The sequence below is a fragment of the Fusarium subglutinans genome, assembly GCF_013396075.1.
Source record: "Fusarium subglutinans strain NRRL 66333 chromosome Unknown NRRL66333_c0000318, whole genome shotgun sequence".
In the NCBI taxonomy this organism is placed as follows: Eukaryota; Fungi; Ascomycota; class Sordariomycetes; order Hypocreales; family Nectriaceae; genus Fusarium; species Fusarium subglutinans.
In genome coordinates, this window is record NW_023502381.1 from 1 (window position 1) to 25,163 (window position 25,163).

Below are 25,163 nucleotides of genomic sequence, written 5' to 3' on the forward strand. Positions count from 1 at the left end.
ATTAATACTTTTACTAAGGTAAGTTATATCTAGGCAACTAGAAGCTTTAAAAGCTAAGAGAATATAAGCTAATCAAGTTTATAAGATTAATATATAATAATTTTTAACACGATGCGTACTTGTGGATAGACTCACTGTGTATCATCCAGGATGACCCAGAAGACTGGCGACGAGAAGCTGCCCGAATGGGCCAGGTTTTTAGCAACGCCTACTGCACAATCGCAGCGACATCAGCAGCGACTTCTAACGAGGGCTTTCTCACTCCACTCAGCTCGACACTATCTGCGACCTTAGAGACGCCTAGAGGTGGTCTGCTTCACATTTCAGAGTTTATGGAAGATTGCAACAGAGCTTTAGAAGCAGCGCCCCTGAATACCCGTGGGTGGGTGATGCAAGAGCGGGCTTTGTCGAGAAGAACACTACACTTCACCAGGACACAGGTTTACTGGGAATGCGGCAATGGACTTCATTGTGAGCGGCTCTTCAAATTGTCAAAGTAAGTACTCATTATTGCTCATCACGACCTCTGTCTGGTCTAACGACTATCCTTGTCAGTCCCCAATCAGCTCTGTTCGCAGACTCGGACTTCCCTAAAGCCATACTCAAGTACTACAAAGGTGGACGAATCACCCTATTTCAAAATATTTACGAGAAGTATTCCAGGCTCAATTTCAGCTACAACTCAGACCGACCAGTGGCCATCCTGGGTCTGGAGAAACGCCTTTCAACTGTCCTCCAGACTCGTGGCGAGTTTGGCGTCTTTGAGCAATACCTAGCGAGAAGCCTTCTCTGGTCCCGACCTGAGAATATCTTTCTCAGCAGTATCACGTTCCAAGATGACCATCATGTTCCTTCTTGGTCATGGATGGCATACGAGGGCCCAATCATCTATGCGAATATACCCTTTGACAAGGTCGAATGGAGCACAGACTGCTTGCTTCAATATGGGGAGGAAACCGGTACAGACAGGATGAGGACTGTGTTGAAAGCAGTTGCTAGAGATCTCGAATTGGATAAGTCGGATATGCATGATAGAGTCAAACTTGATGAAGGGTTTGGGTTCGAACCATCCAGCTTGCGGGGGATTGTCCTTGGTAAAGACAAAAAGCGAGGATCTCGGGTTCGAGTACACTACGTTCTCCTCGTTACCTTATCCAAAGACGAACCAGAGCAGGCAAAGGTTTATGTGCGGGTAGGAGTGGCCTGGCTTCTTGAACATAACATCGCAATGGATGGTGAAGATGTTGTGATTTACTAACTATCGCTTCTCTAAATTATGATTCAAATTGTCCATTGAATAATCTTCATTTCGTTGCCGATTGTTATGATTCTATATATTCGTGATGATGATGATGACTAGTTGATGAGGTCCAATCTTCCGTCCCCGGACTGCGATAAATGATAGTATGAAGGGTTGATGGGCTCATTCGTGCGAGGAGCTTTTTTGAAGGCTATGGGAAGATGCTTGGCGCGGAACAATACATGTTGTTAGATCCCACGTCTAAACGAGTCCCGGTCCCAACGTATAGTGTATATATCTTGCTGCATTTCGACAGAGAACTTATTTCGGGGGAGGCTTCGTTCGAGAATAGTAAGAAGCTTTTGTGGGCTAACGTCCTTTGCATTGATGCGGATGGTATCGTATGATGAGCTAGCCATGGCACGCCCATTCGTTTGTTGTTGCATCTGCCCGGGCATTTTGAATAGGACAAGAAATATTGATTGAGTCGGACGTCAACGGATAGACGAAAACATGCTTGAAATGGAAGTCGGAGAAGAAACACGGAAGTGGCTGGTTTAAAAAGACTCGATCACAGACGCGATATGACTCAGAAATGACAAATTGGAAAAAAGGCAGACAAGGCAACCTCAGAAGTGGGGGCTGTGCCTAGAGGCCTCTGTAGGTGGCCTCCATCTGACACACCTTGGAAAAGCAGGTTCTGAACTGAGCAATCAAGTCAAGTTAAGGCAGCCACTGGATAGCTTCTGCCTGGAATTTTCAACCCTCTCTGCAGGTCTTCTAACATCAGGCTAGAGGACGGTGCCAGAAGCACGCATTGGTCTGCAGAACGCTGATTCGCGATGCTGATAACAATGAGGTGGCAACACGAGCCGCTCTAGGCCAAGCATGCTAACCGCTGAGGCATCATCCTGGCCAATGTCCGTCATGGGTAGCAAGAAGCCTTGTTCGAACTCCCATAGGGTTCATTGGCTGGCCATCTGCAAAGCCCAAATGTCTCGACCAGGGGTCTCAGCCGCAGTTCAGGGAGGGCTTTATATTTCTCAATTGCGTACTAAGAGGCATCAGGCTCGGCTCAATTGAATGGAAATCTCAGCCTTCAGGTATTATAAGCAACAAAATGCATTCCCTAGCGTCTCCTCATCCGAAATCTACCTTAATCTTATTAGAAGCCTATCCTTGCTAGCATGGACCATGGTGAACCCTTCCAAACCACGTTCAAGAGTGAGGGGAACAAGGAAGACCACTTCATATATTACATCACGGAAAAGCCGCAACGCATCTCGAAGCCAACAGTCACCAAACTCACCAACGGCGTCTCATCATGACCCTCCAGGTATACCGAATTGGGGAGAAGCACCGTCCCGATCCGACATCCACTTGAAACCTGGGATAGGGCAAGGTTCTATCCATATTTCGGTGTTATCTCAAAGGGAAAGCACATCGACATTTCGAAGTATCTCAGACATGGGTCATCGCAAATGGCTTGAGTCATTAGCCGCTTATCGAATTTCTGCGACTGGAGATGTCCTGGATTCGGAGCCTCCAATTGTTGACGTCGACATGTCTTCTGTCTGGGAAGCCTTGATGAATGCGTGCAGGAAACCCGCCATTGATAATACAGGTAAGCAGGCGTTTATACCTCTGGGACAGCTCCTTCAGATTCTAAGCCCAAGGAATGTTGAAAGAATACTCAATCAAAAGTTCACGGGTGAAGATTTGATAAGCCTTGTCAACGAGGTATATGGAGCAGATGGCGAACCAAGGAGACTGAAGATCATGGCTACATTGATTTTGTTGAATGGACTTAGTTTTCTACTTGACTTTGTCAGAGCAAAGGTAGAAGATAGTCAACTACCACTTACTATTCAGCGACAGGGACAACAGCCTATCTTATACGACCGTGAGAAGAATGAGATAGAGTCTTCAAGGAATTGGGCTTGGTCTTATCCCGACGCGGAATACTTTACTATGAAGCAGATGCAGCTATGCAGCCTATTCTGCACTATCGATGAAGAAGAGCAATTCATGGATCATTTTCGACTCCCTGCCGATTTCGTCATACCATTTGTGGATTCTGAACCCCCTGTAGTTCGGACCGGAGGGTATGGCAAAGTCACAAAGGTTTTTATCGAGCCATCACACTCATGGTACCGGGTTAGGTACCCAAAGCCAGAGTGTTTCGCTATCAAGGCTGTTCAGCACAGCTCTATAGACCACCCGAGTGAAGCAGACTCTCTCGCACGGCGGCTTGTCATTAAGAAGCTCGCAGACAGAGAACACCTTCATCAGCTTCTTTTCTCTTTTCGTCGGGCCGACTATTACTACCTTGTTTTTGAATGGGCTGATGGCGATCTGACTGATCATTGGGGAAAAATGCCAACCTTGTACAGCCCTGATGTCTATGAAGACGCGCTTTGGTTCTTTCGCCAATGCCTCGGTATTGTGAGGAGCTTGGGTAGCATACACAAACAGCGCTCGTCTTACACAGCCAGCACTTTGGAGGAGGTAGTTCACGTCGAGCTGGCAGGAAACTACGGACGGCACAGCGACATAAAGCCGCAAAATCTGCTTTGGTTTAGTGATTACCAGGGCGACAAGAAAGATCACTTGGTCATCACTGATCTTGGTCTTACCCAGTTCAACACGTCGCAGTCCAAGTCCCATGCGTCATGGGCTGGTATCAAGGGTTATACACAAACCTACAAAGCACCCGAGAGTGAAGTTAATGAAGTGGTTAGAAGCAGATACGACATCCGGTCTCTTGGTTGTGTGTTTCTAGAACATGCGTCTGTGTTTCTGATGAGGGACGGCAGATGTGTCGACGCTTTCTCAAAGAGCAGACTAGAGGAGGATCATCGTCGGAACAGAAATGGAAATTATCATGGGGATACTTTTTACAACGTGATCACTGAAGGGTATTCTACAGACGAGTACACACCGGTTGGAAGCAGTGTCAAACGGGGGGAGGTTAAAGAGGCAGTTCTGAAAGTAAGAAGCACATCATTCAATCCTACAGCTTGAGCTGATAACTCATCGTCATAGATGATTCGAGATCTAAAAGACCATCACTTATGTGCTCCTTCGATGCGTGGCTTCTTAGATCTCATAAGAAAAGGGATGCTAGTACCAGATCAGTCCGTTCGATATACTGCAGGGAAGGTCTTGAGAGCTCTCAGAGGGATTCAGGTCCGTTGTGGACAGGATCTCAGGTACGCTTGCTTGTCAAGACACTTGCCATTAGGGGATCAGTTGAATTCTATGCCCGATAGCTACATTCCTTCAAGACAGTCTCAGATCTTGGCAGGCATCTCAGGAGGGCAAGAGGACAGCAGGGCCAGAGATAACCCGTCTCTCACAGAGTCAACCGGAGATGCCGGGGCTGCTGATCCAGAAGCGTTTAAGATGCTTCATGAGCTGCGTCACATGAGCAACGACATCACTTTGTCCCCGGTTGATCTACAACTCCAGATACCACAGATTCAGTTCGATGGGTCTGTAGCAGGGCTTTTGCAGGAATATAGCGCTATCAACGATTTAATCGATGGATTTAAGTCCCTTTCCATCAAGGAAAAGACTCGACTGTTGGTGTACATCTTGGTGTTTGTACTGTTAGACCTTGGAAAGTATAACTTGAATAGACTTGATACCAATTTACTTTAGAGGTATGAATCGAAAATACAAATGATCCTTTCGAATTCACTAGGGTTAAGGTTCTCGGAGGCCCCGATGATTAACGGCGGTGGTTTCGGTCAAAGAGCGGAATTTTGTGATGCAGCTGAAATAGATCCTAACCAGGTTGAGGAACATCCGATGACATTTACATTAGGTTCCCCTACTTGTAGTTAGCTTTCTGAACTGTGCCAGCTGACTTCCCTAGTTGGAACCCGAAGGTACTGAATATAGCTAGAGAACCAATAATGCAGGGGTCTTTGCATCAATAGCGCACTTTCCAGCTGGCGCAGATATGGCACATTGCCCATGTCGATGCTTGGCACCTAATCAGAACACAAAAGGTATAAGAAGCTTCCTGAAACATGCTGAAGTATTCAAATCACTCTTATCTTTTACTTTTTGTCGCTTCCTCTTAATCATTCCAAACTGTCACCATGAGTCTGAATCTACACGACCCCAGGATATGGATGAAAGCCCTCCCGGGCGACATGAGTGTCACTCAAATCTCAATACCAGGCACTCATAATAGCCATGCTATTGAATCCAATGTTGTGGTAGCGTCAAACGGCAACGTGAACTTTGCCGCCCATACATTATACAATCCTGGGATTGTTTCAATGTATGCTAAAGTTTATACTACAATAGCAACATGCCAAAGTTTTTCCATGTGGGATCAACTTCATTTTGGCGTCCGTTGCTTTGATCTGCGGGTGCGCTCGTGGGAAAAGTTTGACAACGAAGGAGGTCGCTGGGCGTTTGGTCTTTGCCATGGAAGTGCTAAGCTCAAGGAGAGTCTGACACAAGTTCTTGACGGGATGGCAGATTTCCTAAAGAAGTATCCGAGCGAAACCCTGCTGATTTCTATCAAATGGGATGAGGAAAATTTGGACGGCTCGAAATCTGTTCCGACTACACCAGATTGGAACCTCCGCTTCGGCGTATCCGAGATTTGGGATAAACACAAATGGTTCAAAGGAACACATTGGCCTAAGCTTCACGAAGTAAGAGGTCGAGCCATTCTACTACGTCGATTTTGGAATCCTGACAATGAGTCTCTGGGCATCAACTTCGACAAGCCAAGTTTCTTCGATAACGCCCGCAGCGATGGGCCTCAAGGCAAATGGAAGCAAACGACAGACATAAAACAAGGACCGATGACCATCGAGGACCGTTGGAAATGTGCTCAAGTTATGCTCAACGAAGCCAAGGAAGCTGACTTCAACGACGACGTTATGTATTTTGCGTCGACATGCGATGTCTGGTTGGAATTTGGTGCTAAGACGCCAATGTTTTGGGATCCGAGCTACTATGCAAAACATCTATATCAACCCCTTGTCTCATTCCTGACTGGAGAGTATGGGTCGCAGAAGAAGGGTAGATATGGGGTAGTTGTTACTGACTTCTGCAATCAGGCCATTTCCCGACTCATATATGAGCAAAACTTTAGCCGTTGATTCGGATGTTCATTGAGCAAGATAGCGCCTCATAGTGGCCGAATACATGGCACATTTGTTCTTGAGGCCTGTGGCCGATAGCTTATAATCACAGCACACAACTTGACTCCAATCAATATCCATAGTCTAATATGATTCTATTGCCTTTCGATGTCTATATCTTTCGATTCCATTCTACTTATCACTTCTAAGCCTTATTCGTGGTTTCAGACCTCACCGCGCTTATCACTGACGTCCTCAAGGTTCTCGGATTGGCTCACTTCACCCTTGACATCAGATCTGAACTGTTGCTCTTCCTGCTTTAGTTGCTCTTTGAGGATCTTGTCTGCCTTCCAGATTGGCTTGATCTTGAAGAGTCTGTAAACCTGCTCCAACGGAATTCCACTAGTCTCGGGAATGAGGAAGAAGGCGAAGATGAAGGCGAAGAATGACAGAGTCGCAAAGAACATGTAAACACCGTACCCCATTGCAGCAAACATCTGCTCTGTGAATCGCGAGACAAGGAAGTTGAACAGCCAGTTACTGGCGGTTGTGCAGGCTTGTGCAAGGGATCGGAAACTGGGGTCGAAGAATTCCTGGAAACTGGTTAGACAATGGAACAATAGTTTGGAATGCAAGACTTACAGAGTTGATGACCCAGGGCGTACCATTCCATGTGGGAGTGTACACTGCGGTCCAGAGGTAGAAGAATACGATAGCGGCGATACCACTGCCAGTCAAATGATCCTGGGGGTTCTTGGTAGGGTCGACGACGTAGATGTATGCACCCAATACCCACATACAGATAGAGCCAGTGATACCACCAATGAGCAGGAGCTTTCTTCGACCAAGTTGATCAACAAGGAAGAGAAGCCAGACAAAGGTCATCACGGCCTTGACGACGCCAAAGACGCCTGTCATTACGTTGACAGTATCATGCTGAACTCCAATACTCTGTGAAAGATTAGAATACTTCTAGTACAAAACGTGGCCAAGGTTGTAAACTTACGGAGAACACGGTTGGGGAGTAGTAGTTGATTGCGTTGATTCCAGAGCCGTTCTGCCAGAAGAACAGCATACATCCCAAGAAGAGACGCCACATCATATTTGGCCGATCCTTGAGAGCCTGGAAAGGCTTCCAAAGTCCAATACCAACAGTCGACTTCTGGATCTCGTGGGCATGATCAATGGCTGATACCTCTTCGGTGATATAGAGATCGGTGGGTGGGAGCTGTCGAATCCAGCAAAGGTTCTCCATAGCCTGTGTTCTTCGTTCCTTCAGGAACAGCCACCGAGGAGATTCGCGGATCCAGAGGCTTCCAAGGAAGAGAAGACCCGACGGGATGATCTGGACGGCGAACGGGACGATCCATTGTTGGTGGCTTTCGGGCATGTGCTTCTGGACACCATACTACCCAAAGGTTAGCGAGCGTGAAATATGTAAAGGGATGGATCCTTGACTCACGTTGATCCAGAACCCAACAAGGCCACCAATCTGCCAGCCAAGCTCGTACAGACCGACTAGGCGACCTCGGATAGCAGGAGGCGCCAGCTCTGAAATATAGATGGGGATGATGTTGCTTGCAAAACCAGTTCCAAGACCTGACAGAACACGGCCTGCGTATAGAATTCCCAAGCCAGTGCTAGAGTCGGCACCGCATTGGAGACCAGCCCCGAGCGTGAAGGTAGCAGAAGCGATGGCAAGACACCATTTGCGGCCAACCCAGTGGCTGAGAATGTAAGTGAGGAGCGCACCAAAGAAGGCACCAGCGATGAAGAGCGATACAATGTTCTCGCTAATCAAGTTTCGCTCCTCCACAGTCTTGGTATCTATCCCAAACTCCTTCTTGAACGAATCAAGCGTGATAGTCGTTCCAATAAAGGCACTTGTATAACCGATCATGTTAGAACCGCACGACGCAACAACGGCAAGCACATAAATGCGCCAGTTGTACACCGACGGCGGCGTCGGCCTATCTTCAGCAAGAGTGAGGATACCCATGGTTACAGGGTCAGTATTCGAGCAGAGGAGCTGTCGAGATAACAAACCGACTCCAGATCAAGAGCTTTATAAGAATCAGTGGGATCCGGGGCCCCGACTTTGAAGTGGTGAGTCTTTGTTCTTCCCCATCTTGACAAAGTTTTCTTCTCCATGCGCTACGTTACAAAGATGTCCACATTGCTCTGGGGCGCTGGAGTCGATGGAGCAAATGAGTCGGGCCGGACGAGCGTTTTCCCCGTACGGGGCAACGAGGTGAGATTGTCGTCGGTGTGCTTCCGCTATCTGATCAATTCAGTCACGCAATTTCGATTGCGCTTAATGAGCTTAAATGATTGGTAAAATCGGCAAATTGAGTCGTCAAAGTATCTGTCCCTGACTCGTGTTGACGCCTCGTACGGAAGGGCGGCTTAACGGCTCTTGGCTTCCAAGCCATTTGAGCCTCATGTTGAGCCTCAACATCCACTATCATCGCCAAGGGCAAGCCATTTATCGCTGTAGAACCAGTAAAGTCCTCTGGAAAAAGCCTAGAAAGGGACCTTGACCTCACGTAACCCCCACTATCCCCGTACAATACCCAGACCCCGGACCATCCGGAGATCAGCGCGGAGAAAAAATCTCCAGGCGTGTCTGAATCTCCGGCAAAACCTTTAACCCACAAGGTATGAGTCTTTTCTTCGCCAGAGGGATAAAAGCTTCGATGGGCCACGTCAAAGCTCGAGGGTGACACCAAAATCGGGTACCGGCACGTCTAGCTGATCAATTACAACGTTATCAATGGCATCTGAGAGGACCCTTGACGTCAGTTGCGTTGGCGGAGTTATGCGTGACCGTGCATGGACTAATAAACCCGAGGAGACGAGTTTATCAGTAGAGAAAGGATCCAAATGCCGAAGGAAATCTCAAAACGCATGGGTGAGCACGATCGATATCCACTAAAAGATCCAATGAAATGACCGCCTTCATCGGAAGCATCTTGGAAATGTTTGCTGTGAGACGCGTGTGCGCCAAACCAGAAAACGAACAGGCAATACTTTCAGAAATATACTGGTTAGGCAGTTTTCTTTTTTTTCTTTTTTTTGGGGGGGGGGGGGGGGGAGTAATGAGAGCTCAGAACTTTCCTTCAAATTGACACCTTTTTATCTCTTGGTCGATGTAGGCGTTTTGGGATTGCCAAACAACAGAGCTTAGGGTTACGCATAAGAGTCCACCTTCATCATCTATCATACCAAACAACAAATTATACTATGTGCTCGACCAATACTACACTAAAGAGGCAAGAACTATAACAAAATGAAGGCAACTTGAATAAAATAGTAACCTCTTCGACTTTCCCTCCATTCACGCTGCAGTCTTATCTAAATGATCAAGGAATCTACCCTGTAACGAGGAGATGGAGGGCGAGGCCTGGTGAATATCCACGCGTAAAGTACGCGATTAGGCAGTTCCTGAATTGTTAGGGCATTGTCAGCTCAACCAACAACTTTTGCAAACAACTCATGACTCCAACAATCCCAGTCACCATGGATCACAAACACCCTTTTAGAGTCGAGGTCGAAGTCACAACTTTGGGTAGAATATATTTGGCTGCTGGAATTTTCAGCAGTTTGTGTCATTGGTTTGCCGTCACGCAAGCCGCTCGCAATGTTGACCTCAACATGATACTCAACTTCAGTCGGCCGCCTATACTCGATCAATCACTCCATATAGCAGCAGCACAATATGTTGGAATATTTGTGTACTTCCTAGCATCATATGTGTGGACCGTTCAAGCTGTCTGGGATTTGAACAGAGTCGGCCGAGCCAACATGAATCTGTTCAATGTGTCACTCTGTATCTTGCTGGCGTTTGTGAGTCTTGGGCCCGGTGCTGGCGTTGCTGGTGTCTGGTACATACAAGAGCATGCAATGTCATGGACAAGCTTTCAGCGCAAACAAGGCGTCAAAAATCCTCAGTCTCATGATGGCGGCGCAGTCAAGAGTGTGGCGTCTGCAACAACTACTGGTTGAGGCCAACGATATCTGATAAGATAAAGATGATCGATAAGATAATCTCTTATCGCACGTGCTCGCATTCTGATAAGGCTGTCTCTGATCGAACGAAGATAATGATAAAATCTCAGCCGATATCTCCGTTCGCTAAATGACGATGATGAGCTCATTATCACAATAAATTCGACTTCCCTTATTCACAAAAAATGGATGAGTACGCGCGTCAGTCCAGTGCTATGCCGGCGCGGCCTGGATCTCGCAAACGCGTCGCGCCGGTAATCTCCGTACTCACCCTATGCCTCTTTGTCAACCTGTCGATGAGCCTCTATCAACTCCCCTCAAATCGATTGATTGAAAGACGCCTTTGCGTGGACTACTACCGTCAAAACGATCCATCGCGGATACAGCCTGGTGGTAGCGTCGACGAGAAGCTATGTAAGATTCGCGAGATAGAAAAAGACCTAGGTCGGATTCAGGGCGTGATGGAGACACTCTGGGTCGCCGGAGGTAAGTCATTCATGTACTCTATAGCACGTAACCTGCTAACGCGACAAAAGACTTCGTCATGACTATACCCCTCAGCTTTCTGGCCGAGAAATGGGGCCGTCGGGTAATCCTCAGACTCAATCTCCTCTCGCGTTCTTTTATGTTGCTATGGGCTATTATGGTCGAATCTTTCGATATCCTACTCCCAACCAAGGCCATCGTGGTCGGCCCGATGCTCTCTGTCCTTGGTGGAGATTGCGTCTTCAACTCTCTTACCTACGGCCTTATCTCGAATTTAACGGACGACCATGTTCAACGAGCCATTTACTTCGGATATATGAGCTCAGTGTCTTATGTCGTGGCCTTACTTGGGCCTGCACTAGCTTCATCTACCATGACCTTATCGCTATGGCTACCGTTCTGGCTCGGTATATTCTTGCTCTCATTGGCTATCCCCACCATACAAATGTTACCTACACATGGAGACACGGATAAAGGAACCGATGATGATGATGAGAGCCAACATGAGCCTCTCCTCTCATCACCACGTATCAAAGCCCAATCCCATCGAGAGCCACTACTCCAGTCTGTGATGAACCGTCTTCAGACGATCAAGACTATAATTGCTAGCCATCCAAAGAACTTTAGCTTGTTGCTATTCAGCTTCATGCTCACATCCCTCGCGAGCTCAGACACAAAGCTTCTCGTTCAGTATATATCTGCACGTTACAAGTGGACATTTGCTTCCGCTGGGTATCTCTTATCTGGCAAAGCAATCGTCAACTTTACGTTACTTACCATCGTAATTCCAAAGATTCTACGGTCGGTCCATCAGATCCGGCACGAAGACGCATCAGAGGTAGCGGATAAGTCAAATATCCGGAACGCTCTGTACTGCCTTGTTGCATCCGTATTTGGCGCATTGGGGATTGCCATCGCGAGTGAGATATGGATGCTAATACCCTCCATGTTTATCTACGCTCTTGGTTCTGCCCTTCCTATCTTTACTCTATCACTTCTTAAATCTCCTGTCATATCGCCGCCCCATTCTTCTGACTCGTCCGATCCCGAACCTCACATCTTCTCTATTGTCATGTTGTTAAAGACTGTTGGTTCGCTTTTAGGGGCGCCTTTGATGGCAGCGCTCTGGGTCCGCGGTCTTGGGATCGGCGGCATGGCTCTCGGTATGCCGTTCTTCGTCAGCCAGGCATGTTACGCTGTGGCCATTTGGGTTTTCGTAAACATAGAGGTAGACCGTGATGTGCTGGCTGCTGCCGAGCGGAGGAGACGCAACCGGGACTAGAGCTCAGGGAATGCCAGGCGTCAATTCACTGACAAACCAGGCACGCTTGTGATCTTCTGCTACTGTCGAATTGCTTTGGCAACTCAAGATAAATGGCTGGGCTAGGCCGGCATGGTGGTATGAGAAACAGCCATGGTTCCATTTCACAACATTCAGGTACATGAATTGTTGCCTCAGGTTATTTCTGGATGAAAGAGCTTATCAAGTTGCAAGGTTCAGGATGTTTCTGGAGTTGATATTCGCGTCCCTGGACTTCCTGAGACATGCAGTCACCCACCAATATCACCGCAGCCGCCCTCAAAAATAATGACCAGCACCAGGATCTTGCCTGAAATACTACGTAGATCAGTCTAATGTCCGGAAATAGATGGGTACACGAAGCAGAATGTTGTAGAATCCGCGTATAGAAGTGGCTGCCATACAAGTGGGATTCAACGCCGCGCTCAATTCTAAATTTCTATCTGCCAGCAAAACAACTTGTACATCAACCAAAGGTGCTGGAATTCAATGATCTTAAAATAGACTCAAAAGAAGCTTTTTACTGCAATTATAAGCATAATAACCCTCGCCAAATATGGTTCGGCGAAGAACGCCAGACGCAAGATCGCGCGGTTAAGCTTAACCCTAGTCAGGGGGTCGCGTTTCAGCATCGGGGATTTCTTCAGAAACTGGTCAGTGATCGACGCCACGTCTCATTTGTTTGCAAGGGTCCTTCACAAAACATTCCCCTCTGATAGGCGGCAATATTCGTGTTTGAAACGAGCCGCATGGGCTGTATCAATTAAGAATTTTGCCATGTCCAACGGTGGGTTGTTTCAGTCAAAATGATCCACCTATCTTCAGAATGACAAGGCGATTTCGGGAATGTGGGCAACCTGATGAGCGAGAACTTGGCTTCTGGGGCTATCGGGGGTGTATGTCACTGAATCAACGAATGGTCCGCGGCAAGTGACAAAGCTATAAGTTTCCAAGACATCTCCTCCACTGAAATCTCTTTTCGTTCTGTGTCTCATCATCACTTTCTTTGCATTTTATTTCACTCTTTCGACAAGCTGTGCTTGGTCATTCTTTATTTGTCTTAACCATTCCTAAAGTATTTACTGGTTTGATACCATTTTCTGTCTTTTCACTCATCTCTCGTCACATACCAAGCAATCTTTCCTACAAACATCAAGATGCAGTACCGTGTGATCATGGCGGCTACTCTGGCCATTGGCGCCTACGCCGCTCCCGCTCCCCTCATCACTGGCGCTCCATCTCTCTCTCGTCGTCAGGATAGTGAGGGTGGCTCCGGCGGAAGCAGTGTTCTTGATGCTCCCATGACCATCGCTGCCGGCGAGTCATTCGATGGTGGCAATGCCATCTTTGACCGTGGTGTTTCTTGCACTGGTCAGGTGGAGGGCGGCGACTCTGATGCCGTCTTCATCCTCGAGAAGGGCGCCACGCTTTCTAATGTCCGTATTGGTAAGTTCAACCAGTCACTCTTACTCCGAGCCAGTCCTAACTGTTAAAGGTCCCAACCAGATCGAGGGCGTTCACTGCAACGGTGGCTGCACTCTCAACAATGTTGTCTGGGACGCCGTCTGCGAGGATGCTTTCTCCATCAAGAAGCAGGAAGATGGTGAGACCACTACCATCAACGGTGGCGGCGCTACCGGCGCCGAGGACAAGGTCATTCAGCATAACGGTGGAGGTACCGTCATCATCAAGGACTTCGAGGTCTCTGACTTTGGCAAGCTCTACCGCAGCTGCGGCAACTGCAAGGAGATGCCTGCTCGTCACGTCGAGATCTCTGGTGGCTCTGCCAGCGACGGAAAGATACTGGTCGGCATCAACCCTAACATGGGTGACACCGCCAAGATTTCCGGCATCCAGCTCACCAACGTTCCCAAAGAGTGCATTACTTTCGAGGGTGTCACTGATGGCAGTGAGCCCAAAGAGGTTGGCACTTGCGACGGCTCCGGTTCTGACTCTGGTTCCGACTCCGGCTCCGGCTCCGGCTCTGGAGACTCTACTGAGACCCCCGCTACCCCTACCACTCCTGCTGATGGCTCTGAAGCCCCTGCCGCATCTGAGGTTGCTGACCCTGTTGAGACCTCGGCTGATGGTTCTCAGGGTGATGACCAATCTGGTGACGACCAGTCCGGCGACAACGATGATTCTAGCAACGATGATTCTGATGATGACAAGAAGGACGACAACTCTGACGATGAGAACAAGGATGAAGAGTCCGACAACGAGAACCAGGACCAAGAGTCTGAGTCCGATAACCAGCAAGCCCAGCCTTCTCAACCCAACTTCAACTTTGGAAGCGGTGGCTTCGGTGGCTTCTGAGCGAGTCTTATGATTGGGTTGAAAACACCGTACAATCTACCCAAACACATCGGGTGTACTTGAAAACATCAGTTACAGTTAGAAACTTGTGTTCTTGTATCTATATAGTTAATACTCATGGGGTTAAGACAATTATTGAGGCGCTACCATTACTTTACTCTTCTATGCGACATCATGTTCTTGGTCACTGACGCTCATCAACGCGGTTCCTGACTTATCTATCACGATCAACCGCATACTCAAGAACATTTACTCGGTAAAACAGAGACACTCAACAGTGCAGCAATGTCAGAACCTAAATCAGCATAAACTATTCCAAACACAGTAGTCGCCGGAAACACGGCGCCAAGCAAGAAGCACGTAAGAACTAACCTCATTCGTAGCGAAGACAGGATGAGAATGCGCAGTTCGTATCCGATAACTATGCGAGACTTGCATGACTGCCAAAAACGTAACAGCGTTGTGAGTCAAGCGGCAGTCCAGACCTGAGGCTGAGCTTAGAACTAGAATAACTCTTTTAGAGCGGTCATGTCTTGTTGACTGCCAATAGGTCAACACCGATCACCGTATCGCTCCCGAAGGGCATGTTCTACTCTGTACAAGCGCCCTTGATCTTCTCTTTGATGGTATGTTATTTCCTTGGCGTTAGGTCTTTGGTGATGTATTCGTCAACCCTCTCTATCCATTCCTGGGCATATTAAGCATGCTCACACCCTCTTGATCAAAACTGCCCAAAAATAGACAACATTTCGACCGCAATAGTTTTTCATCATGACTTTGAAGCATTATATGCCCAAATTTGCATCTCTTGGTAAACATGTGACATAAGCAAATCTGGGTCGTAATTTGAATACTCACGATGCTATTGGGTCAACATAGCCTCGAAGGATTCAGTCGTCCAAGCGGCGGGCAATGACCTCGCTCATTTCGCTAGCTCAACTACGCCTTTTGCTTGGCTCACGCTGCCTAGCGCGTACCAATTTTTGTCTGATGATAAAAACCTTCGCGTCAGCCCAACTCCTAAAGTTGCAGTGACCTTATCGATCTTCTCCACACTCGTTTCTTATTTCCGTTGTAACACAATGGGTGTACTCCAGAAGAGTACTGGCTTTGTGCTATTTTTGGCACAGTTTGCGCCTGTCCAGTCTATGAAGCTTGACAGCAAGGATGGCATCTTAGACGCGTCCAAGGGTCTTGCTGGGGATCTCATCAGTTTCTACAAGGGCAATGAGACTGGTCAAACCCCTGGTCTTTTGCCCGAAAGAACTATGGGAACCGATGGGTATTATTGGTACCAGTCGGGTGCTTTCATGGGTTCTTTTGTGGACTATTGGCAATTGACAGGCGACAAGACCTACAACAAGCTCGTTACGGAGGGCATCCAATGGCAGGTTGGCAAGGGAAAAGACTTTATGCCAGCCAACAACACAGTGAGCATTGGTAACGATGACCAGTCCATTTGGGCATTTGCTGCCCTTACAGCCGCCGAATATGGCTATCCCGAACCCTCCGAGGGTCAACCTCAGTGGCTCGACCTTGCTATTGCAGTCTGGGAAGAGCAACGCGCGAGATGGGACACAGAAGTTGAGCAGAAGACCTGCAATGGCGGTCTTCGCTGGCAAATCATGATGACCAATGCTGGTTTCGATTACAAGTCGAGTATGTTGCCTCGTCAGATTCAGTCTGCAAGCCACTAACTTCTATAGCACTTGCAAATGTTCTTTTCTTCAATCTTGGCGCTCGTCTCGCCAGACTCACATCCAACGACACATACGCCGACTATGCCTCAAAGACCTGGGACTGGCTCGAGACTAGTGAGCTCATTGACAAAGAGACCTGGGCAGTCTATGATGGTGCTCAAGCTACAAAGGCTACCAAGAACTGCTCAAACATCAACCAGATCCAGTGGTCTGCCAACTCAGCAGGGTTAACCATGGGTGCTGCATTCATGTACAACTTTGTAAGTATACAACTTGATGAAGCGCTTCATACTGACTGAGATATCTAGACCGAAGGATCAGATGAGTGGAGGAAGCGTACCGAGAACCTCGCATCAGCAACCCTAGAAACATTCTTCAAAAAGAATGGAGATTTCAACGAGATTGCGTGTGAGAATAGCAAAGGCATATGTCCCCGCGACATCGTCATGTACAAGGGCTTCACGCACCGATGGCTTGCAGTGGCCACTCAGGTCGCTCCCTTCACAGCCAGTCCCATACTCCCTGTCCTTCGAAAGTCGGCCGAGGGTCTGAAAGCATATGGAAACGGCGGCGATGCTATGGAACAGACGTTCTCCAATTTTGTCGTTGTTTCCAACCTGTTGATCGATGACTCTTCTGCTCCTGGTCATCAGAATGAGACCAGCAAGACGGATAAGGCGGAAGACTCTCCCTCTTCGACTTCTAGCCCTACATCCAAGTCATCTTCTGTTGAGGCTGAGGGTAACTCTGCAATCAAGCTTGCAGGCTCAGGCAGCTTCCTGGCTTTGTCCGTTCTCATGATGGCTTCACAATGGATCCTGTAGTCACAGCTGGGTATGGTTGGAACTTGACCTGATTATTGCTTGAATGATGCGAGTTAACGTATAGAGATTTATGAGATGAAAAGAACTACAAAATAATTGAAAGAAGTATCCTTATGATGATCGTTGACCCGGTCCAGGCGACATATCCGTAATCCCAACTGAGAATAAGACAACATGACCTACTCGGAGCCAAATCTGGGCCCCGATGTGGACCGACGAGAGCTTCTAGACTTTTGGCCCGCATCGGAGGCTAAGTGGACCTCTTGAAACTTTCCGAAGGTCCGGTGGAATAGAGACCGAAGTCTACCGAAGCTTGGGGTTGATGGTGGATCGTTGCGCGTTGAAGATCATCCTAGCATCGACTTTGCAATCACGGCGACGGGCATTCATGTTTGACAGGTATTCGATTGTTATTATATACAATTACTAGAACTATAACTGCCCAGTAGTCAGATCCAGGTTATGTACAAATTGAGGAAAAGCTTTTACTCTGCTCGGTCAATCGCAGCAGCTTTCCTTCCTAAAATCCAATGATCCCATTCCATAGTTCACTCCAAGATTCATTCTTTCAGAGACTTTAATGCGCTTCTGGTGTATACAAACTTCTGGGAATATTTCTTCTAATTTCATGAAGAGACTGGGTATCCGTGGTGTAGTAATGGTATGTTGGGACTTGGTGGGACGTTTCATATCGTCATTCGGTGGGATCAATCCCGACGCGATGGGTCATGACAGCCATCTGGAAGATGACGATGCCTTAGTCGTGATGTTGTGTGCGCTGTCAAGGCCACTGCTCATCTATTGTCGGCTAGTAGGGATGGAGATGCCAGACCAGCGAGGAGCGGATGAAGGCTCAAAGACGTTGGTGCCCAGAGGAGGGTCACGGCTGGTAGTGGTAGCGGAGAAGCTGGGTGTCTCAGTGACGATGGAGGAAGTCTCGGAAACATAGACACGGTTGCCCCAGAACTTATCCATGATGGGATCATGGACAGCAGAGTCGCGAGTGTTGGAGAGGTTGCGGCTGGGCTCGGTAGTACTCAATCGTCGAACCTGGCTAAGTCCACGGAGAGCACGAGGAGCAGTGCGAACACCGCGGGAGAGAGTCTGGATGGAAGAGCTCATGATGGAAGTGTTGGAGATTAGAGTGAGCGATAGATGGATGTACTGATCAGATAAGAGATGATTTGGAGTACAGAATCTGGGGAATTCGGAGTTCTTTCAATCTACTTATATCCTTCTCGGGCTGGTCCCCGGGCTGAGGGTGCTTCGGCTCGGATGAAGGGAATGCGCCTGGAAAAGGCAATTCCCCGCAACAAAACTCCCCGCACTATCACCGGTTCACTCCGCATTTACCCCAAAGTGGCCTGACTTTTAACCTGGAACCCGATGTCGGTAGTTGTTTGCCAAGGGTGATGGAAGAGTGACATGTCTGTCCATACAATGAGGGTACAGACTTGGGTATAGAAACTTCGAGGGCTTGCTTCTGGATATCTTACATTGTGATTGTCTGCCCACGTCCACCCCAAGTTCATGCGGCGTCAGGCCATCCGATAATGCAACGGTGCCACGCGCGTATCTCTTTGGCCACTGGCAGTGACGCAGGTCGTTGATCGTACTATCGCTTTTGATTTCATGAGCGCTGGTGAACCCCCCATTCATCTAAGTAGATGGGTGAGTGTCGCTTCTCGCGAAAAGGACGAGGCTTTTCTGGGCAACACAGACAGCTGCGCACATGTAGTGATATCAGGTGCTATGCTCGCCGGTTAGCCGAGTCCTTGTTGCTTAAGAAGAGATGGTGGGTGTGATTCTGTGCCGTGCCGCTGAACTTATCCAGCCAATACCCTTGCACGAGGCGTTCGTTGGGCGGCCGATTCGCTACTTACAGAAGATTCATTTCTCTATTTCTCTTGGGTACTGCTGCCATCAATGTCATGCATCCAGAAGCTGCTCTTGGAACGAAGATGTTTGATGATCATCACAGCACTTAGGGAGACAGTCGATAACACGAAATGGTATGATCATACTATATTGGCATGGCTACAAGGGACTACAGAAGATAAAATAAAGCTCTTCAGGCCCCCAAAGCTAAAACAAAGACAAAGAAAATCGAATTCCAGCATAAGAATTTTGCTGAGTACTTGCTCGCAAATAAAGCAATTTTGGTTTGCATCATTACCTTCCAGATCATGGAACCGATACCTTGCGCCTTGGAAACTATCTTTCACCTAGAAAAGCAGAAACGGAAAAGCGACACGAAATCATGAGAAATGCGCAAGTGGCATAGACAAGAGTGTCTCAGCTTCATGTCGATAAATGAAGGTTGTCGCATATGATACTTAAAAACGGAAGTTGATGTCATCAAAGGAGATGATTACATAGCCCACAGTTTTCGGTGGGCGTCGCCAAGGATCGTGTTGGATGTTGTGCATCGTTGTGGATGAAAAAGGTCGCCTTCAAATGTGTCTCGAGAGTTCCAAATACCGCCGCTCACTTCTCGTGGTCGAGGTCGGTTATGGCGTTGCTTCCTTTCGTTCGTACCTAATCATTGCTCTACTCCGTCGTTCCATCAGCAAAGATGATCGTCTTCGGTAAGCGACTGAACGCAGCATCTTTTGAATACCCTTGGCCTTTTATGACAAAGAGTTCCTGCCACGTCGTCCACGGCGAGATTCACTGGTAACTGTCTTGGCAAGGGCGTTATCCACCATGACATCGTCCTTCTTGAGACTTCTTCGTGGAATCCAGAAAAGCTGAATTGCTCCGATAACAGCTACAACAACACAGCTGAACCACGCTGACACGGAACCTGACAGAGCATAGAAAACTCCAGCAAGGGGCGGCGCAACAGTACGTGCCAAACAGGCACCAGACATAGCCAAGCCATTGACCCGGCCAAGCACCTGAGGAGATGGTGTAGCATCCTTGATAAGAATGAGAGTAACGGGTGCCACTATCAACCCGCAGAAACTCTGCATTAACAACGAGGCGTAGATTCCCAGGGAGACAACTGGCTCGCCAAAAGCAGAGAGAAAAGGCATGAGCATGTAGGAAGCAGGATACAAGATAATCATGCTCACAAAGGAATGCCATACCCCAATGCGGCTAACGAAGACGGGGAAGATGACGGCCTGGATGAACAGACCCAGGACTCCGTTCACTGCGAGATATACGCCGACATCGTGTACGGTGTAACCAAGACCGCCGATCCAGTCAATAGCTCCGCGTTTCTCAGAAGGATCGTCGAGCAGATACGTGGCAAGAAGGCTGCTTGCAGCCATCTGGTGATACGAGAAGATGAGTAGTGCGACGATGAGCATCATGATGGTCTTGTTGAACGTTCGTTCACCGGACTTGGCCTGCTCGTCCTCCTGCTCCTCGTTAGGGGGTGTGAGGAGATCCTGAGGAAGGACAATGGAGTGCACAGTTCCGAAAGAAGAGCGGCGAAGGTCGATAAAGTCGTGTTCAACTGCCATTCCAAGACTGGACTCGGCGAAGCGAGGTCGTGATCGGCTGGTGGAGGGAGACATGTGTCGTCGGCTGCGAGAAACGGAGGTCCGGACGACAGAGCGTCGGAGAGGTGTGCGCTCATCGATGGATTCTAGATCGTCTATGGCGGGTACTTCTTGGTAGTTGATAACGCCGTTCTCACCCTCGGAGCCGGGCTTAACAAGGGTCTCCTCGAGGAGAAACAGTCCTTGAATAACGGCGATGGCCACAACGACCACTGACACAAGGTTAGGAAGCAGGTAAGGGTATCTTCCAAATAGTCCGTCCTCGGAAAAGATTGAAGGATAGAACTTGGCGGGTTGGGCGAGGAAACCTCCCATCGCCGATCCGATGATGCCGCCAAGAGTCCAGACGAAAGGCTGCACGGCGTAAGCCTTGGCTGCGAAAAAGTTAGCATCTCTGCGATGACTGTAGCCCAAAGAGAAACTCACGCTCATGCTCAGGCAACTTGACCATCTCAGCGACCATTGTCTGCATGACCGACACGTTTCCATTCAGCGCACCGCCGACAAATCGTGCTAGCAGAGCAACCCAATAGCTCTTTGCCAAACCAAAAATGAGACTCGACAAAGCCACGCCAACAAGTCCAAACAGAACGACAGGCTTTCGCCCAACGCGATCCGAAAGGATACCCCATCCCATCGAGGTCAGCGCCTCAGCGACGGCATACGCAGAAACGAGCAGTCCCGCATAGAGTGAAGCATCTTTTTCAGCAATGCCCAAATCCTTGACCATCACAAACGTGTAGGCCAGAATGGAATTGAAGGCAATCGGCTCCGAAAAACGACATATTGCTGTGGTCGTGGTTAGCGCAGTACTCGCTCGTGAGATTATCATGGGTGAGGGGAGGGGTCGTGAGTGAGTGATGGCGGTGAGTGTGAGTGAGAGGCGCGCATACCGAGGATTAGAAGTTGCCTCGTGGGGAAAGCATTAGGATCTTTGTCTTCCCTTGCTCTCAAATTCATGATATTTACAACGGCTCTGGAGATTCCTTTCCTCTTCTCTTGGGGAGCGAGCAAATGATCTGAGAGAGCGAGGGCGTCAAGTTGCAGGACCTGAAAGTGAAAAGGAAAAAACTCTTTTGGCGGGCCTCATGACTCTCAAGTAGGTAACTACTACCTACCTAGACTAGGTAGCCTAACAGAAAGTCCACGGCCGCTGAGTGAGCCAGTGCGTGCGTGCGCTTATGGTACAACGGCCCGCAAACCGACTCGGTGCAACGTAGCGCTACCGTAACCCCCCACGCACGCAAGCTTTGCAAGTTTGCAGCGTTGCCACCCCCCGGTCGGTCACTCTAGTCACTGCAATTCACGACCGACATGCAATGTTTATCACTTGGCGAACGAGGGGGAAATGATCCTGGTTCTCGGAGAATCTCTGCTAATACTGCGGGTATACTCAGCGCATCATCATTATCGCCCCATGCAAGACATGAGCTAAATGGAATGGGCGTTGGCGGAGACTGAATGCCTCTGCGCATTCCCGCGTCGAACCCCTCCCCTCCCTCCCCTGCTCATTACCCAAGATCCCGATAGCCTAGCACCAACACGAATCACTCACTGTATGAGTTTGCTTCTTTTTAAGCTTTGAGACCGACTGACTGGTGTCTTCTTGACCGCTCGGTTCATGGTCGGATGACAATGCAGTACAGTAGCCTGCGCTACCAAAATGCGGGTGATCAGTGAGTGGCAAGCCTTGACCGTGAACGTTTGTTTGCCACTAACGAGAGGCAAAGCCACTTCTCTTTGTCGTGATGTCAAACCGCATGCTCCAGCTGTCAAACAAACTCTAACAATCATAGCGCACGCAAAAAAACGACGACATATCGCATACAATTTCATCACAATACCGATTCAATATTCACTGAGACCAATCAAGATTTTTGTCTCACAGCACCCAGATCTTCCGTCGCACACCGTTCTTCTGCCAAGTGACGACCCGCCCATCTCTCGTGTGTGGCGAAACGGAAATCGTTCAACCCGCTAACGTACGGACGGTACGTCTAGTGGGAGGCGAGCCAATCGACACCGAGTTTTCACAGTTATCATGAGGGCACCCCATGAGGCTGGAAACGGTAAAGACGATTTCATGCAACAGGATGATGTGGTATCGGTAGATGACAGATCAGATCCAGATCTCTACTGTTTCTCTTAGCTTCCCTATTGAGGTCTGAGCTTACTTACTCTGATCTGCAGGCTTCTTTTCACTGCACGGGCCCGGGACATCCGCAATATCGTATTGGATCGAGAGATAAGCACGATTAGGCGCTGAACCCCAGGAATTGACGGCTATATGCAGAGTAATACACCCGTACCAATACATCGTATCCTGTGAATTATCGAGAGGCTGAAAAGCTTATGATAGCACAGCATTAGTGCATGAATATGATACTCTCGTGAGCTGGCCAGCTTGGTACTGTACCCCGCTCGCTCACCGTTGCTTCAGTTCCTGGTGGCTGGGGGCTGGCACTTCAGTCTTGACAACGAAAGTCGGTAATTGAGCGATGCTTGTTATACAACGTATGATCCAGCTTGTATCCCTGGTATAATCCTTGATGATGCGCGAATATGATACAAGCTCCGCGTTACTGGTACTTGGGTACCGTCCCCGCGCGACTGAAGACACGGAGCATGTGAATTTCTCGAAGAGGTACGCTGAAACATAGCATACAAATGGAAGTCTGCTCATGGAAAACAAGAATGGTGCACCAAATACTAATGCCAATGGGCAGTGATTCCACGTCCGCTGGTGTATCGTCTCCAATTTCACAATCCGGAGCAAAGCTCCCTAGCCACGACAATTTCTGTTTCTTGTAAAACAATGGTTAACCACCCCGGCATGTGGCTGACCCTTTGCGCTCATCAAACAAATTGCTTTTGCTCCATGTGCGACAGATCATCTCGAAAACCGGACTGCTGATTCATTATATGCTTCTGTATAACCGTCGCTGGTAAATACGGTGGGTAGCACGAGCTTCGTATTGACTATATCCCTGCAATGTCTCAATATTTTATGCACGGGGAAACAAGCATCTGCAGTGGAAACGTAGTTTGCGAGACTCATTGGGGAAAGTCTTATCGTCATAGAAGGTGAAACAAACACAGCACAATGTCTTGGGCCTTGTTGAGCCGTTCCGTTGGTTTCACTTGTAATTTGTTATTCACTGACTTGTCCCTGTATCAGGTTGTGCTGCCATGGTGATTCATCGGAATGGAATCATCGAGATCTTCACAGTCCTTGTCCGTACCCTAGAATGAGCTCTACTTTACATGCTGTGTCACCATTGTTCCAGAAACGGAGGATATTCGAGTCGGGGGTACACGGATTTAGAAGTAGGAAATGTCTCACTTAAGTCTTGGAGCAGCATAGATATTGACGGCTAAATTTAATAACAATAAAGGGACGGCAATAGTTGACCATGACCATCGTGAAAGAGGAATGATGCTGAATTTGGGTTTCGCATGTTTGGCCGTCCGCAAGCTATGCAAATTTGGTTTTGGGACGTTCCTGGAGCTCCCCGTCCAAGATAATATCAACCTTCTCGTTGTAAAAGCAGACTTGTCGTGCAATTGCTGCGCTCTCGAGAGTTGGGTGGTTATAATACCAGACCAGGTTCTCGAACGTTTTCCCGTCGATGACAATGTTGTAATATTCGGCCTCGCCCTTGTACGGACATTTGGATCTGACAGGGCTTTTCCACAGGACAGTTTGGTCAACAGCAGACAATGGAAGGTAGTAACGAGTCGGCAAGCCTGTCTCCAGGAGATGCATGGATGATGTAGCTTTCGCAACAGTTGTGCCGTTAACTTTGACTTCAATAGGACGCGTGGAGTGAAGTATATCAACTCGCTTGAAGGGATCTTTCGCGTGTACGAAGATTGGTTCATCTTCCTCAAACCACTGATCTGATATCTGTCAGTAAAAAGTCTCATCAAGTCATCTTCGAAAGCTTACCTATACTGCGAAACTCAATCCGCACCATATCCGAAAGTGCCCCAAGAGTGACATCTTGAAAGAAGTGCACAACATTGTCAACCTTTGCCTCCTTGATACTATCATGAGCCGGGATGACGAGTTGGGCTATCGCGGCCCTCTCTTTGAGCTCCACCGAGATGTTCGTCTTATCAACCAGCTTCGCGTTCTTCACATCAACCGCCGGAACATAGATAGTGGGGAAACTGTCATGTTCCCAAACATAGGCTCCGTGAGTAGTATCCACAATAGTGGTATGGTTATGGACGGCCCGTATGCGGCGGGATATCTGCATCGTCTTGCGTGAACCATGCTCGATCAGGCTCTGGGCGAGCTCAACAAAACGGGAGGCACTACCCATGCTGTAATATAAATAAAAAATATTTACTATTCGAGATTTTGCGTTTGTAAATGAAAATTTGATAGTTCAAAAGGATGTTGGGTGAAGATGAGTACCCCGCTCAATGACGCAGACAATATCCGGATGGTGATCTTGATTTATAATCATCACTGCAGGAAGACTAACTCGAATATGAGAATTTCTATGACATTTTACATAGCTACTAATATTATCTGGGTTTGTCAAATATCCTTTGAAGTGTAAACTGTTCCCACTTTGTTGCAAGTGTATTGCTAGCTTTGACTGTAGTGATACTAGTGCTTTCACTTCCTATATCAATCTCTGGTGAGCTGGCCTTA

General features: G+C 48.2%; 9 protein-coding genes across 9 annotated transcripts; 5 read left to right on the forward strand and 4 right to left on the reverse strand.

Moving 5' to 3' along the window:
• Positions 1 to 2,434: 2,434 nt before the first annotated feature.
• Positions 2,435 to 6,369, forward strand: FSUBG_13196 (serine threonine kinase; the record flags this gene model as incomplete). Its single annotated transcript, XM_036678061.1, has 5 exons — positions 2,435 to 4,231; positions 4,286 to 4,452; positions 4,513 to 4,824; positions 5,376 to 5,534; positions 5,574 to 6,369. 5 exons carry the CDS (start codon positions 2,435 to 2,437, stop codon positions 6,367 to 6,369), a joined length of 3,231 nt encoding a protein of 1,076 aa, XP_036531321.1.
• Positions 6,370 to 6,575: 206 nt separating this feature from the next.
• On the reverse strand, positions 6,576 to 8,350 carry FSUBG_13197 (quinate transport; the record flags this gene model as incomplete). Its single annotated transcript, XM_036678062.1, has 4 exons — positions 6,576 to 6,944; positions 6,994 to 7,302; positions 7,358 to 7,759; positions 7,814 to 8,350. 4 exons carry the CDS (start codon positions 8,348 to 8,350, stop codon positions 6,576 to 6,578), a joined length of 1,617 nt encoding a protein of 538 aa, XP_036531322.1.
• Positions 8,351 to 9,870: 1,520 nt separating this feature from the next.
• On the forward strand, positions 9,871 to 10,356 carry FSUBG_13198 (hydroxylase; the record flags this gene model as incomplete). Its single annotated transcript, XM_036678063.1, has 1 exon — positions 9,871 to 10,356. The coding sequence occupies one exon, from the start codon at positions 9,871 to 9,873 to the stop codon at positions 10,354 to 10,356; it is 486 nt and encodes a 161-aa protein (XP_036531323.1).
• Positions 10,357 to 10,544: 188 nt separating this feature from the next.
• Positions 10,545 to 12,127, forward strand: FSUBG_13199 (uncharacterized protein; the record flags this gene model as incomplete). Its single annotated transcript, XM_036678064.1, has 2 exons — positions 10,545 to 10,845; positions 10,896 to 12,127. The coding sequence occupies 2 exons, from the start codon at positions 10,545 to 10,547 to the stop codon at positions 12,125 to 12,127; spliced, it is 1,533 nt and encodes a 510-aa protein (XP_036531324.1).
• A 1,175-nt stretch (positions 12,128 to 13,302) lies between these two features.
• On the forward strand, positions 13,303 to 14,461 carry FSUBG_13200 (pectate lyase; the record flags this gene model as incomplete). The annotated part of the gene is made up of 2 exons (XM_036678067.1): positions 13,303 to 13,591; positions 13,641 to 14,461. The coding sequence occupies 2 exons, from the start codon at positions 13,303 to 13,305 to the stop codon at positions 14,459 to 14,461; spliced, it is 1,110 nt and encodes a 369-aa protein (XP_036531325.1).
• A 1,082-nt stretch (positions 14,462 to 15,543) lies between these two features.
• FSUBG_13201 (mannan endo-1 6-alpha-mannosidase DCW1) lies at positions 15,544 to 16,985 on the forward strand (the record flags this gene model as incomplete). The annotated part of the gene is made up of 3 exons (XM_036678068.1): positions 15,544 to 16,120; positions 16,168 to 16,421; positions 16,470 to 16,985. The coding sequence occupies 3 exons, from the start codon at positions 15,544 to 15,546 to the stop codon at positions 16,983 to 16,985; spliced, it is 1,347 nt and encodes a 448-aa protein (XP_036531326.1).
• A 798-nt stretch (positions 16,986 to 17,783) lies between these two features.
• FSUBG_13202 (uncharacterized protein) lies at positions 17,784 to 18,107 on the reverse strand (the record flags this gene model as incomplete). The annotated part of the gene is made up of 1 exon (XM_036678069.1): positions 17,784 to 18,107. The coding sequence occupies one exon, from the start codon at positions 18,105 to 18,107 to the stop codon at positions 17,784 to 17,786; it is 324 nt and encodes a 107-aa protein (XP_036531327.1).
• A 1,508-nt stretch (positions 18,108 to 19,615) lies between these two features.
• Positions 19,616 to 21,227, reverse strand: FSUBG_13203 (major facilitator superfamily transporter; the record flags this gene model as incomplete). Its single annotated transcript, XM_036678070.1, has 2 exons — positions 19,616 to 20,871; positions 20,924 to 21,227. 2 exons carry the CDS (start codon positions 21,225 to 21,227, stop codon positions 19,616 to 19,618), a joined length of 1,560 nt encoding a protein of 519 aa, XP_036531328.1.
• A 2,745-nt stretch (positions 21,228 to 23,972) lies between these two features.
• Positions 23,973 to 24,825, reverse strand: FSUBG_13204 (isoamyl alcohol oxidase; the record flags this gene model as incomplete). The annotated part of the gene is made up of 2 exons (XM_036678071.1): positions 23,973 to 24,397; positions 24,447 to 24,825. 2 exons carry the CDS (start codon positions 24,823 to 24,825, stop codon positions 23,973 to 23,975), a joined length of 804 nt encoding a protein of 267 aa, XP_036531329.1.
• Between the last annotated feature and the right edge of the window lie 338 nt (positions 24,826 to 25,163).